This window comes from Stenella coeruleoalba (genome assembly GCF_951394435.1).
Source record: "Stenella coeruleoalba genome assembly, chromosome: 9".
Taxonomy (NCBI): Eukaryota; Metazoa; Chordata; class Mammalia; order Artiodactyla; family Delphinidae; genus Stenella; species Stenella coeruleoalba.
The window spans coordinates 79,009,500-79,024,146 of NC_137155.1; the positions used below are offsets into that span (position 1 = coordinate 79,009,500).

Below are 14,647 nucleotides of genomic sequence, written 5' to 3' on the forward strand. Positions count from 1 at the left end.
AGGTTTTGCAGTTTATGTGTTAGCCAAAACTCATGAAATGATACACCTAGGTTGCCCATTTCATTGAATATAATTTACCTCAAAAATAAAAGAGAATTCTAAACAAATATTTAACTCTAGATAATGATGTTCGTTCATTGAAGTGTTTAGGAGATGTACTTATGTCTGCAAATTACTTTGAAATGCATCAAAAAATAAACTGGATTGATGCATTAAAAAAGAGATAAATGACACAGCAAAGAGAATAACATGTTAACTAGAGAATCGGATGGTGGGTATATGAGTGTTGACTATACAATTGTTTCAACTTTTCTGTGTGTTCGAAAATTTTTCTTATGTTGAAAAAATACATTGAAGGGAATAAAGGGATAGGTGGATAAAATAATATATTTATCAAACTTAATAGGATGACTTGATGAATACCATAAAATATGATTTTACTTTAACAAAAAAAGCAAAAGTAGTGATCATAGCAATAAGTCTTTTTTTTTTTTTAACATCTTTATTGGAGTATAGTTGCTTTACAATGGTGTGTTACTTTCTGCTTTATAACAAAGTGAATCAGCTATACATATACATATATCCCCATATCTCCTCCCTCTTGCATCTCCCTCCCACCCTCCCTATCCCACCTCTCTAGGTGGTCACAAAGCACCTAGTTGATCTCCCTGTGCTATGCGGCTGCTTCCCACTAGCTGTCTATTTTACATTTGGTAGTATATATAAGTCCATGCCACACTCTCACTTTGTCCCAGCTTACCCTTCCCCCTCCCCGTGTCCTCAAGTCCATTCTCTACGTCTGTGTCTTTCTTCCTGTCCTGCCCCTAGGTTCTTCAGAACCATTTTTTTTTTAATTTAGATTCCATATATATGTGTTAGCATATGGTATTTGTTTTTCTCTTTCTGACTTACTTCACTCTGTATGATAGACTCTAGGTCCATCCACCTCACTACAAATAACTCAATTTCCATAGCAATAAGTTTTAATAATGCTTTCCAAAATGAAGAATTTAACACTTTAAAAAGTATCCATATTTTGCAACTACTTTAGCTTACTACATTCTATTATATATAATAGTATGTTATATTTTTATAATTTATTGTATGTGGCATCATATACAAACATATGTATTACTTGTCCATCTTCCTCAACATCACTAATAAATGGTATAAGAATCCATGGCAAGAGAACCTTAAGCGAGCGAAGTATAATTTCAAAGAATCTGATTACTTAATATCTGCCATTCTGCATGAAGTTAAATAATAAGAAAATAGAGAAAATATTGCAAAATATATACAACAATCTCCCACAAAACTGATAAGACAAAAAATAAAGAATCCGACAGCAAATCAGGTATAGGGTAAGAGCAGACAATTCAAAGGAGGAGTAAAAAGGGCCAATATATACGTAATAAGATTTTTAAGTTTCCATGTACTCAGAAAAAATAAATAAGATATCACCTTATACCTACCAAATTGTCAAAAAATTACTTACAGTGTCAACGGCCAATACCACTGAGAGTGTGAGGAAAGGACATTCTCCCACACTGTTATTTGCACATGAATCCTATGACATTTTGGCATATAATCTGGCATCATTTATGAAAATAACAGATGTGCTTACTCTTTGATCCTTCAACCCCACCTTTAGAAGTTTATTTTAGAGAAACAATAAGCATGAAAGTACAATTGTTCAAGGGTGTTTATTAAAGAAGTATTTGTAAGAGTAAGAAACTGGAAACAACCTGAATGTCTATCAAATGGAAAATGGCTTAATTAATAATGTTAGATTCATATAAAATATAATGTAACTATTAAAAAATGAGTTTGAGCTATATGAATTACGCCAGAAAGAGGTCTGTGATACACTGTTAAATAAAGCAGCTAGTCTAGTATCGTCCCATTTTTGTAAAACTTTTAAACAGAGGGAAAACTCGTATCTGTTTATGTAGAAGTATATATATTCATATAAACATGCTGATGTTGAAGAAATCACACTAAACTGTTAACTTTACCTCAGCGAGTGGGCATAAAGGCATGGGAAGGCTACGTACCTTGATACTGTCACATGTACTACTTTTGTAATTTAAAAACGATTAGAAAAACCTTTTAAAAGGAGAAAAGGGATTTCAAAAAGTATAATTACAAATTAATACTGTCTCCAAATGATTGTCAATTGAAGTAAACTGGCCTCCTAATGGCAGCTTAAATAATCACAGATTAGGCCAAAACGCTATCACCAGCGTGCTAGGAAATATGAATAATTCTAAGGCAGAGAAAATGAAGAAATAAATATGTACAAAAAAATCAAATAGCCTGCATTTGAATCTGACTGACTTTGCCATCAGTTAATAGCTAAGTGACCCTGGACAAATTATATGACTCCCATCACTCAAAGCCTCAGTTTCCTTTCTATAAAAGGGAAGAATAATATCAACCTCATAGGAGTGCTGTTAGGATTAAATAATAATGGCTGTAGGCACTGACTAAGTGCCTATCAAGCCACACATGTTAATTTTAATGCTTATCATTACTGATACAGAAAGAGAGTAAATACTCATAGATCATAGTAGGGAAGGAGTTAGGTTGTAAAAAAAAAAAATAGGGGATAGAAACATGACATAGATTCTAGGTGTCAGAATGTATAAGCAAATACTGACACAAAATGGTAAAGAAAAAAATCTTACAGATTGAGTGTTTTAAAATTTAGATTTGAATAGTCACCTGTTCAGGTAGGCAATAATATAAATACACAACCAATTGTTTGTTAACATTTTGTAATTAGGTACTTAACTCAATAAAACTGGGAACTCTAAGATATGTATGATCAAAAAATACTTGGGCTATTTGAAATAAAGCAGCAAAAACAACCTTTGTTCCTTTTAGAAACTGATGAGCAAAACAGTTTACTAGGAAATAAATACAGATTTATAATAAATTCACATATAAACACATTAACACTACATATATCACAAATCAAGTAATCCCTACCACCGCAATTTGAAAATGTAACTATACAGGTAAGGGAGGAGTAACGTTTACCTTTGCACAGGACACTGATAAAGATTTAGCATGTTTCTTTACAATGAATATGGATTTAACAACAACCAAAAAAATAGAGATAGGAAGATATTAAAAAAGAGAATTTATGTTGATAAAGTCATTTTACTTAGCAGAAACTAAACTGGCAACATTAAAAATTATCCTTACTCATTAGGAGCATGGGATTAATAAATAAACACCACTATATATAAAATAGGTAAACAACAAGGATTTACTATAAAGCACATGGAACTATATTCAATATCTTGTTAATAACCTGTAACAGAAAAGAATCTGACACTGTACACCTGAAACTAACACAATATTGTAAATTAACTGTAGTTTAATAAATTAAAAAACTGTCCTTACTTGAAATATTTGAAAAGCTGTCCTCATGTTCTGATTGACATATACCCTCTAAACGCTGATTGGCTGGCAGATCTACAGATTCTAAAACCCTGTAATTGAAAGAATAGAATTTTTAATTGCATAAAACAAAGTCAAACAATGATCAGTTTAGCTCTACCCAAAGAAACCAAGAGCTCAATGAAATTGTATAAAAAATTCTGTGTGTGTATGCATTTTTCAGGAGGACTATAGTTTTTTAACAGATTATCAGGGGATTCCAAGAGACCCTCAAATTTTAAAAACCTAAGTCTAGAAAGACACAAGTACAACAGTGGGATGATGAAATACTGCAAATAAGCTGGGTATTTAATGGATGACATTCTAAGTCAGAAAAATCTCATTCTAGACTCAAGTAGTGAAATACTATGTGGCTATATATTGCAATATGAGAAATAAAGTAGGGAAACTGATAGAAGGTTATTAAAATAGCTAATTTCATTGATGATAAAATCATATTGATTTCAATATATTAAAACCTGGAAAATAGCTATGTCATTTCAATTTACTGAAAAGGATATTTTCTGTAACTCTTTGAAAATATGTAGAAGAATTTTTATTTCCCTAGAATACGGGTCGAAGAGTTTCTGCACACATCATTAACAGGAGTACTTCAAGGAAAAGGGAACTGCAAGTGTAGCAGGATTTAAGGTACTATTCACTTTCTGGGCACACCTAAAAGTTTTAAAAATATGATACCCTGAAATATTTCCATTACCTATTTTCTCGGTTATACGCACTTTAAAAAGGCAGTATTGGGGCTTCCCTGCTGATGCAGTGGTTGGGAGTCCGCCTGCCGATGCGGACGCGGGTTTGTGCCCCGGTCCGGGAGGATCCCGCATGCCGCAGAGCGGCTGGGCCCGTGGGGCTGTGGCCGTTGGGCCTGCGTGTCCGGAGCCTGTGCTCCACGACGGGAGGGGCCACGGCAGTGAGAGGCCCGCGTACCGCAAAAAAAAAAAAAAGGCAGTATTTTGTCCATGATTGATCAAGTATGTTTGGCACCCTAGACATATATATCAAGTTTTCCAAACTTTAGCTAAGCTCCAGTTTCCACTGTTTGTTTCTGTACCTGGAGAAGGTGGCAAATGGTAGAAGAACATGAGTGCAAAGAGTAGAGGTAAGAGCATAAGTAACTATTGGAAAACCTAGACTATAAACCCAGCTCTGCTACTATGTAGCTATTTGAACCTACAATCACTTGATTTGTTTCATTTGGTTCATCTATTTAAAAAAATGAATAATGAATGGCAAGGAAGGCTCTGAGGATCAATTACAAGAGACCTCTTAGAGCCCCCCTTCCCATCTCAGAACAATATTATCCTAGAAACCAGCTTAATTAATACCTTATTTACAATTTCTAAATAGGTTTATAATATGCTTACTTTTTCAGTTGATCCACATCAGAGTTACTTTCTGGCAAGACTCTGATTCCCCGACCGTAACTGGTGCCTCCATGGAGATGAAACTCTAGGGCTAAAAATGTTGCCAGGTTCTCTGAATTGACTGACTGAAGTTTGGTATGTAGGCTATAAATTCTAAGAAAGCTTCCAACCTAAAAGCAAATGATTTATTATTTAGAAAATGGAGAAAAATCACACAATTTTTGATACAATATTTAACAACTAACATGGGGCACAGACCAATAACCCGGGATGTTGACTCATCAGAAAGGAAAGTGGTATGTTCTACTAATGTGTACTCAATATCAGCCCCAAGGACACTATCAAAACCAAAACGTCTGTGTGTGTGTGTGTGTGTGTGTGTATGTGTTTGTATACATACATATGAATGTATAGATATGTATGTATTTTTCAAATGTAAAGGCATATTTCCATTTTAGAGATATTAAAATGTTAAATAAGTTTGAGTCTTAGCATTGGTAAGATATGGTAGCTAAGAAACCTATTACCTACATCAAATCCAAGCCCTCTATTTGATTAAGAACCTATTTAGTTAAGGTTTCTGAAAATAACCTACTTTAACTAATTTAAGGTAAGATTTAATTAAATATGATCACTAAAACACTCTCATTATAAGAATACTAGAAAGTATGTTTAAATGTGCTATTCTACCAAAATAATAAACCCCCTCTATTCCACAAGTTCTATGGAAAGAAAATTTCTGTAAATATTTTTGTCTGTACACCATAATGTGAAACACCTTCTATGAGTTCAAATATAGATTTAAACCAATTATAGTTTTGAACGAAATGTCCTATAATTTTAGATGTTTTGCTAAACTTAGTCTTAAAAATATCTTTAATTACGGAGTATTTGATATTCTTTTAATGCAGAAGACTTAAAAAGAGACAGATGCAGAATGTTTATTAAAGAAACTGACACATACTCAAAGGAAGAAGCTGTATTACCTAAATCACATTTTTATGAAGAAAGAGTTATAAACAAAAGGAGTTAGTTACCAACTAGGAAATTTAATTCATTTGTATAAAGCAGCACTCCTGACTGCTGATGACTGTGGGACTACCATTCTTTTTTTCCTACAAGGTCAAGATTAACCGTGGTGAGATTCTGTGTAACAGAAAAGCTATACATGGGGGAAAATAAAGAAAGAGAAGGTAGTAAACCAACCTCCCACCTCTGCTTACTGCTGTTTCAGTTCATTGTATTTCTCCTCATCACCCTCTGGATGTGATGGAGGAGAGAAATGGGGGGAAAAAATAAGGGGAAAAAATCCACACTCCCAGAGCTACTCCTTCATCCTCAAGGATCTTTTTCCCATCCAATCATGGGTTTTATAAGGAGGTAAGGCACTTAGTCTTTTCTTCTCTGACTTCTTCCACTGACAGAACAGCAGGGGAGCAGGGTAAATAGAGTCAGAGAAGGAAAACACACACACACACACACACACACACACACACAAGATGACAAAACTGATTTTCCTCATGTTCTCCAAAGTAAGATGATGGAAGGAAATATGTCTATTTCTATTTGTCATAGAAATATGACAAATAGAATATATGTCTATATTCTATTTCTATTCTACTTTTATGTCATTCTTTTTGAACATTTATTACTCTGTAATTCTTTTTAATATACATAATATATTAGTGCAGTAAATGTATATAATCTACAAAGGACTTAAAGAAGGCCAGACACAAGGCGAAAGATACCATAATCATAAATGAAAAGTTTCAACATTATAAAGATAATTTCCTAATTAATTATTCTTTAAAATCAATGCAGTTTCTATCTAAATCTCCAGTGCCTTTCAAGGAATTGTAAAAACTGATCTGAAAGTGAACAGTCAAGTTACTTTTGAAGACTGACCTGGGAGTGAGGGCTTAACCTATGAAATATCATTTAAAAATAAAGGTATGATTATTAAGACAGGCTGGTATTAATGCAGACACATATATGAACACGGATAAATCTTACAAATATAATGTCAAAGGAAAAAAGCAAATTATAGAATGATACATAACCATATGCATTTTTCAGACAAAAGTATATAAAATAAAAGCATAATAAACATGGGTGTGCACACGTACATGTTAGGATAAATAAAAAGGATATTTGGGAGCAAAAAATTAGAACAAGCAGAGGTACAAAGAAGGTTCCACATGTAGAAATTTCATTTCTTAAAATTAAAAGTACCTGAAATAAGTGTGCAAAACATTTAGAAATGTTAAGTTTGGATGATAGGCATGTAGATGTTTGTTATACTATCTTCTTTACTATTGTATTTCATAATAAAACAAAATTATACTTTAAAGACCAAGAGAGAATTTTATATATATAGGCTATGAAAATGACAAACTGTTATTTCCAGAAATTCCTTCTGGAGGCAGCATTGTATATTTTTTTAAGCTTGCTAAATATATTATAAAATGTGCCAGATGCTCTGTTATAATAGACAAATACGTAACAAACAAATCGTCTTATTGGTAATAACAAAAAAATTATAAAACATACCTCTAAAAATTGTTGTAAAAGCCCTTTTTAATACAGAAACAGTAAAAATAAAGCAAAGCAAACTGGCTATTAAGAAATGTTTATTCCTTTAGAAATAATTTAAATATTCCTTATAAACTTTCAAAAATTTCCCTTTAGGTTTAATATTTTTAATGACCTGTATGTGTCTGAAAATAACCAAAATATAGTTCTTGGGTCACTGAATGCCAAACATAATTAGAACTACGTGTGTTTTACAATTATTTTTAAATTGTGTCAGAATAAGTCTGGGGATTGAAAATACACTGCTTTTGTTTGTAGACAAAAGGTTTGAAGTGTGTGTGTGTTGTGTGTGTGTGTGTGTGTGTGTGTGTGCAAAATGTTTAGGGAAGGAGATAACTTACTTAAAAAGCAAGGTTTAGGAAAAATGTTAAGGGCAACTTTAGCTGTAAAATGTATCGTATATAGAGTTCAATTATATTGTGCTTTACAATTGCCTTAACTGTCCTCTTTATTACATAAAATAAAAATCACATTTTTTTCCTGTTCCTATTCAACAAAAATACACGTAATCCATGCATTTCAATATAAATATGCAATTTTAAGCAGTTATCGTCGAGTGTTGACAAGAATTAATTGATATCAACATCATTTGACTCGGGGCACTTCTTAAATAAATACGAAATGGTTAGTATAGAGGTTGCCTCAGAACAAATAAAATGTGATGTCAAGGTACATTAAATAAAAGCCTACAGTTATACTACTTACACATAGAGAAAATCCTTTTCATTTTTCTATTACATTGTAGATAAATGTCATGATATCTTTAGAGAAAAATTAATTGCCCTACATTTTCTTAATTATGTATGCTCATAGCACCCTCTAGTGGGTGAGATAAAGCAGACAAAGGAGATGAAAAAAATCTGAAAAAAATTCACAGCGCTCATTGATTCATGCATTCACCAGCAGATATTATTTACTTAACCCTTACTACATGGAAAGCACTGTGGCAGGTGCTGTCCAGGACTTGGGACAAGGAAATCAGGACAAGAGAGAGGAACAAAAGACCTATAGAAACAGCATAGGGAAAGAGAAGGGAATTAAAACAGTGAAAGTCGAATCTAAAATGTAAATCTTTTTCATTCGTAAAAGAACTATATCTGTATTTTAAAAAGACTTTAGAATTGGCTTTATCATTACATTTATTTTTGAAATAAGCTAATCAATGCAGATAAAATCAAGGAAAAGCATCAAAAATATATTTTCAACAGTCAATTTTCTGATATGAAAGGTATGAACACACTCATAAAGGACAAAAGAGTACAGTTATCACCTTCCTTGACCTGGACTTTAACCTAATTTATTGAGTTGGGTGGGCTTCTTTGTAACACAGTGTAAAAGTGGAAATATTTCCTTCTCCAAGAACATTTATTTGCAAAAAAGAAACCGGGCACTAAAATTCAGATTTAAAAAAATTACAATTCACTTTCCCTATTTTCTTCCCATAAGTAGGTTATATACCTCCCTAAATGTAGGATGGAAGCTATTTGCAATAAAGAAATTCATTTCTTTATACTGCTTAGGAAGATTAGCTCTGGAAACAGACATACATTCAAATACAGGCTTCACGCAAGTAAGTGCGAAATCTTGGGCCTCTGAGTGCCTCAGTTTTCTCATTTGTAGAACAGAAATGATGATAGTACCTACAGCACAAGACAGTGCTAAATACATATGAAGTGCTTTAACAAATGTTACTATTATTATCATTATTATCAATGACAGCATTCTTTGCAAGAAAGATTACTTGCAAATAAATGGCATGGTAAAATGAAGAAAAATATTCCTTAAAATGTTACTAATAAGCAAGAAGTGCCAAAATTAAGCAGCGTTATTTTACCTAGAAAACTGCATCTCAAAAACAGTGAGCAAATTCTAATAAACTGTATGGTATACACAGACAATTTATCAATATATTTTAGAGGTGGATTAAAAAGTTGAAGACTGGATTTTATCAAACCAAGTAAAAGAGCTTATCATTTAAGTTTACAAATATTTTATACATCCTTTGTTATTTTAAAGCAAATTTTATGGCAGAAAAAAATTTTTCTTTCCATAGTAAAATTGGGCACAGCTTTAAGATGTTCAGGAAACATTCTTTAACTTTAAAAAAGCTGTTCAACCCATTATAATTTAATATATCGTCTAATAATTTAAATACACATTTTACAAATTAAAGAAAAAAATTAATCTGGAGTTAATTTCTAGACCTCAAATATCATCTAACATGTGATTTACCCTAAAATTTATAAAAATACAAAAGAGCAAAACATGCTTGCTACACAACATCACCTTTAAAGATTTGGCCACTTGAACATGGTTGTCATAGACTAAAATGTCTATTGTCAGATTCTGCACCCGGTGGATGTGACTTAAATCACCTTCAAGAACAAGGTCTTGTATTAAGACTCTCCAAGACGGGAATGGGGTCCTGGTGCCATCCCATACCTGCATAAGAAGTAGAACAAAAGTTTAATGATCTTTTTGTAAAATTGTGGAGGCTAGAAGAGTTTTATTTGCTGGTAACATAGCTTAAAAGTAATTAAATATGTTCCTCCAAATATCTGTTAAACTTTGAATATGATGTATATTCTTTCCTGATTGTAAAAGGACTACATATGTATAGGTAATGAATAAAATGTAAGGAAAAAATTTCAAACAGCTATGAGCTTGGAAAAACTATTAACATATTGTTGAATTTACTTATCTTTTTTTTCTTCTATGTAGTTATAATATATATGTCTATTTTTCTTTTTACCAAACTGGCATTCTATTCTGCTTTTCATTTCTTAATTCATTGCTGGGCAGTTTTTCAGGCAATTTAAATATTCTTCTAAAATAGGATTTTCAATGGCTTCACATAACATTATAGATGCAAATTTATTAAACCAATCCCTTTTTTGGCCATTTGTTTCAAAATTTTTGCTATTTTAAATAATTTAGTAATTACCATCTTGTATATAAACCTTTACAAGTATCTCTGCTAATTTTCTTAAGTATAAATTCCTAGCTTTTAGGGAACTAATCTGACCTCTGCCCATTTTTCCACTTTGTTCTGATTTGGAAAAGGCCTTTGAAAGCACAGATATGAATATTTTGTTTATGTTAGATGTTATGAACACAAGTGAATTACAATCATGGGTGATGGAAAGGGAAAGGTAGGTTGGATTGCTATTTAAGTCACCTTGAGGTAAGGATGGGAACAGGGGCCCAGGACGAGTATGCACTATCCCATCCTTAAGACCTGAGCTAGCCTGTGCTGTGCTAGGGTTGGAAGAGATGAGCTTGAGGCTATGCTATGCTATAGAAGGGCTGGACAAAAGACATTTGGAGAGAGGTGAGAATGCCTCTGCATGTCAGAAGTTTGGCTGGGTAAGAGTGAACAGTCTACTTAAATAGAAAACACCACATTTCCTTTTCTTTTTAACTGTTATTTTTTTTTAATTGAAGTATAGTTGATTTACAATGTTGTGTTAGTTTCAGGTGTACAGCAAAGTGATTCAGTTATACACACACATAGACACACATACATATATCTTTTTCAGGTTATTTTCCTTTATAGGTTATTACAAGATATTGAATATAGTTCCCTGTGCTATACATAGGTCCTTGTTGCTTATCTATTTTATATACAGTCGTGTGTATCTGTTAATCCCAAACTCATAATTTATCCTTACCCCCATCCTTTCCCTTTTGGTAACCGTAAATTTGTTTTCCATGTCTGTGAATCTATTTCTGTTTTGTAAATAAGTTCATTTGTATCATTTGCTTAGATTCCACATATAAGTGATATCATATGATGTTTGCCTTTCTCTGACTTACTTCACTTATTACTATAATTTCAAGGGCCATCCATGTTGCTGCAAATGGCATTATTTCATTCTTTTTTATGGCTGAGTAATATTCCACTGTATATATACACCACATATTCTTTATCCATTAATAGACATTTAGGTTGCTTCCATGTCTTGGCTATTGTAAATAGTGCTGCAATGAAAATTGGATGTATCTTTTCAAATTAGAGTTTTTGTCTTTTCCAGATATATGCCCAGGAATAGGATTGCTGGATCATGTGAACTCTTTTTTCAGTTTTTTAAGGAACCTCCATACTGTTCTCCATAGGGGCTGCACCAATTTACATTCTTAACAACAATGTAGGAGGTTCCCCTTTCTCCACACCCTCTCTAGCACTTGTTATTTGTAGACTTTTTAATGATGGCCATTCTGACCAGTCTGAGGCAGTACCTCACTGTAGTTTTAATTTGCATTTCTTTAATAATTAGTGATGTTGAGCATCTTTTCATGTGCCTATTGGCTATCTGTAAGTCTTCTTTGGAGAAATGTCTATTTAGGTCTTCTGCCTATTTTATGGAAAACACCGCATATCTGTACAGGTATCTGCCAGGGTCAGATTACAGAGAAAGTACTGAATAATGTTGGTGACAGTGCTAAGTTGTAAATAAACAATCATGAGTTTGTGTCACTCACTCTGTTTCCTAAATTATTCAAAGAACCAGGACAATCACTTTGGGAGTAGTAACATTATGTCGCATTTTTCTTCACTTGGAATTTGTTCTTTCATTTTGTGTACATGTTTTTGAGACTTTAAAATGGCTTTACAGACCAATCCGTGAGTCTTCTGAAGGAGGGGTTGAGAGAGTAGGGTATAAGTCAGACCTTGTGTTGAAATTCTGGAACTTTTGTAATCTTGTATCAAAACTCAATCTGTTAGGTATCTGCATATTTTATACAGATCTAATTCTTTTTTCCAAATAGATAACAATCACCATTTAACAATCCTTTGCCAATTTGAAATGTTAATGTTATTTTTATTATTATAGCAGCACGGGGACAAGAGAGGAAGTCAAGGAGAGAAATTTTTTTACTATATATCACTTTAAAATATCTTTTAAATTTCTGGGCAATGTTAAAATTACCTATCCCCAAATTAAATACCTTATTAAAATACTACCTCAAACTTTCTATAATTGTTTGTTAATTTTTCAATTTCTTGACTTGAAAGATTATTCTGATATGCTATACTTTTTTTCTTTCTTTGTTCATGAAGACATTTAAGGCTCTAAATTTTATCTTTGAGTATACCCCCAACCATAGCCTTTAATCTCTTCTTATCAACATTATAGTCTTAATAACCTATAATTAAAATTAACTTCTTTTAGAAACAACAGTATGTGGGGGAATCATATCTGCTAGAATAATTAAAATGAATGTATTGTAGTTACTAATAAAGAGACCAATATTAGCATCATATCTCAGTTGAGACAGGAAATAATTACGCTATATTCCATGCTGACCAGAACTCATTTGGAGTAAGGTCTGGCTCCTTCTGTTTTCAAAACAAAATTTTAAAAAATTATTCATAGTTTGGGATAGGAAAACCAATTTCAGAAAAAAAAATCACTTAAAATTTGACTTCCCATAGATAAAATGAGCAAAATATTGCTATATAGTCCTCTCAATATTTTTTGCTATGCATATAATACATTTTTAGTATATAAATGAAAGCACATTAATCACTAAAGAGAATATTGTGAATTTCTATATCAATAAGTATGTCTACAATGTCATTTTATAGTCACACAGTATTCCACAACACATAAATAATTCACAAAATTCTCTATCGCTAGTATGCGAGTTTTTTCTGATTTTTGTTACTGCAAGAAATATAAGGATAAATATTCCTTTAAAGGCATTTTTCCACATTTTAAATTATTACTATAAAATAAATTTATGAAAATAGAGTTTGAGACGAAGAGCATAGAGAGACTTTTGAGATTTCTTTTAAACTGTCCTCAAGAAAGTCTTACTAATGTAATTTCTTACATTCACTTCTGAATGCTGTATTTTAAAATAATATCTACATGAAAGCTGTTTTTATTTATCCGAAAAGGCTATCTATAAAAATGGGATGCAGGCATGTTTTCTTGCTTTAGAAGGAAAATGTAGATTCAGCTACGTCAGCTAAAAAGTGGCAGGTTTTATCTCAGAATTTAAGAATTTACGCTCAATACAGCAGCCGAAAGGTGGAGAATACTTCTCTGCACAGCTGATTTGTTGTCACTGGAAGTGTTCGGTGATTAGCAAACACTCATTTGTTAAATATGTCACTTTGGGCATAAAGTATGACTGGCTGACCTCCTCATTTTGTTTGGATGATTTTATGTTGCTTTAGCTTCAATTTTGTCATACTTAACTTATTTATGTTTTTTTATAGCATGCATTTACTTTTTCGGAGTATTTCATGTGTATATAAATATGTGCTATTTTCAACTTCAAAAACTTTGTATTTTATTCAATAATTTCTATCTTCACTATTCTTTAATATGGGCAAGGTATAACTGATAATAATGCTAAACCCCAATATTTGTCCAAGGGCCACTGTACTCCATTTCCTGTTGCATCGTTCCAAAGAGTCAGAAGCTAAAGAACCAGAGAAGCAGGGCTGAAGCAGTGTTTGTTTAAATGCATCCTGCCTAGGCTAGGTAGGTGAGGATGGTATCAGACAACTGTCCTCTCCAGAAGCTATTCATGAATAAATTGGGATAGGTGTAAACAAAGATTAGATGGGTCTTATGTCACTTTTTTTTCTACAGATTTAAGAACAAAATAAAATATAACAAGAAAAATAAACACATCAAAACCATCCATCATCTACCTATGAAGCAGACAGTGAAATAACATGGGAAGAGAACCCAACATCAATGCGCCAAGAAGAAGGCAAATGAGTGAGAAGGAAGGCTACATCTTGATAGGGAAACAGAAATATGCATTTTTAGAGCTGCAACTTAAAAATAGCAATAGAAAACAACTCATTTTGCTAGTACTAATAAATATATAAACACAATATAAACAGTACTATATTTAAAATGTAGATCTGGTAATACTATTTTTCTCTAGAAATATAGGGTAAAGAAGAGAAGTTGAAGAGTAAAGTTGCATAGAAATTACAGGCTCATTAAAAATGGTTAGATTTTAAGTTCTTAGTACACAGTATGCATACTTATTCCACCAGAATGCTGAAAATATAAGCTCTTTACAGGCTTATAGGTCATGGTAACTTACAAAACAATTTCCAGTATTTAAAAATATCTACCTGTGCTCGCTTTGGCAGCACACATACTAAAATTGGAACGATACAGAGAAGACTAGCATGGCCCCTGCGCAAGGATGACACGCAAATGCGTGAAGCGTTCCATGTTTTTTTATAAAGC

General features: G+C 32.5%; 1 protein-coding gene across 3 annotated transcripts in view; it reads right to left on the reverse strand.

Annotated features, from left to right (window-relative positions):
- The window catches only part of POT1 (protection of telomeres 1), an 82,999-nt gene that overhangs the window by 22,231 nt on the left and 46,121 nt on the right, over positions 1 to 14,647 (reverse strand). For all 3 annotated transcript variants that reach the window (XM_079931881.1, XM_079931880.1, XM_079931882.1), the window contains 3 exons: positions 9,708 to 9,863; positions 4,830 to 4,999; positions 3,412 to 3,500 (listed from right to left, as the gene is read on the reverse strand). In XM_079931881.1, coding sequence (XP_079788007.1) covers positions 3,412 to 3,500; positions 4,830 to 4,999; positions 9,708 to 9,863 — 415 coding nt within the window. The remainder of the gene's footprint in view (positions 1 to 3,411; positions 3,501 to 4,829; positions 5,000 to 9,707; positions 9,864 to 14,647) is intronic.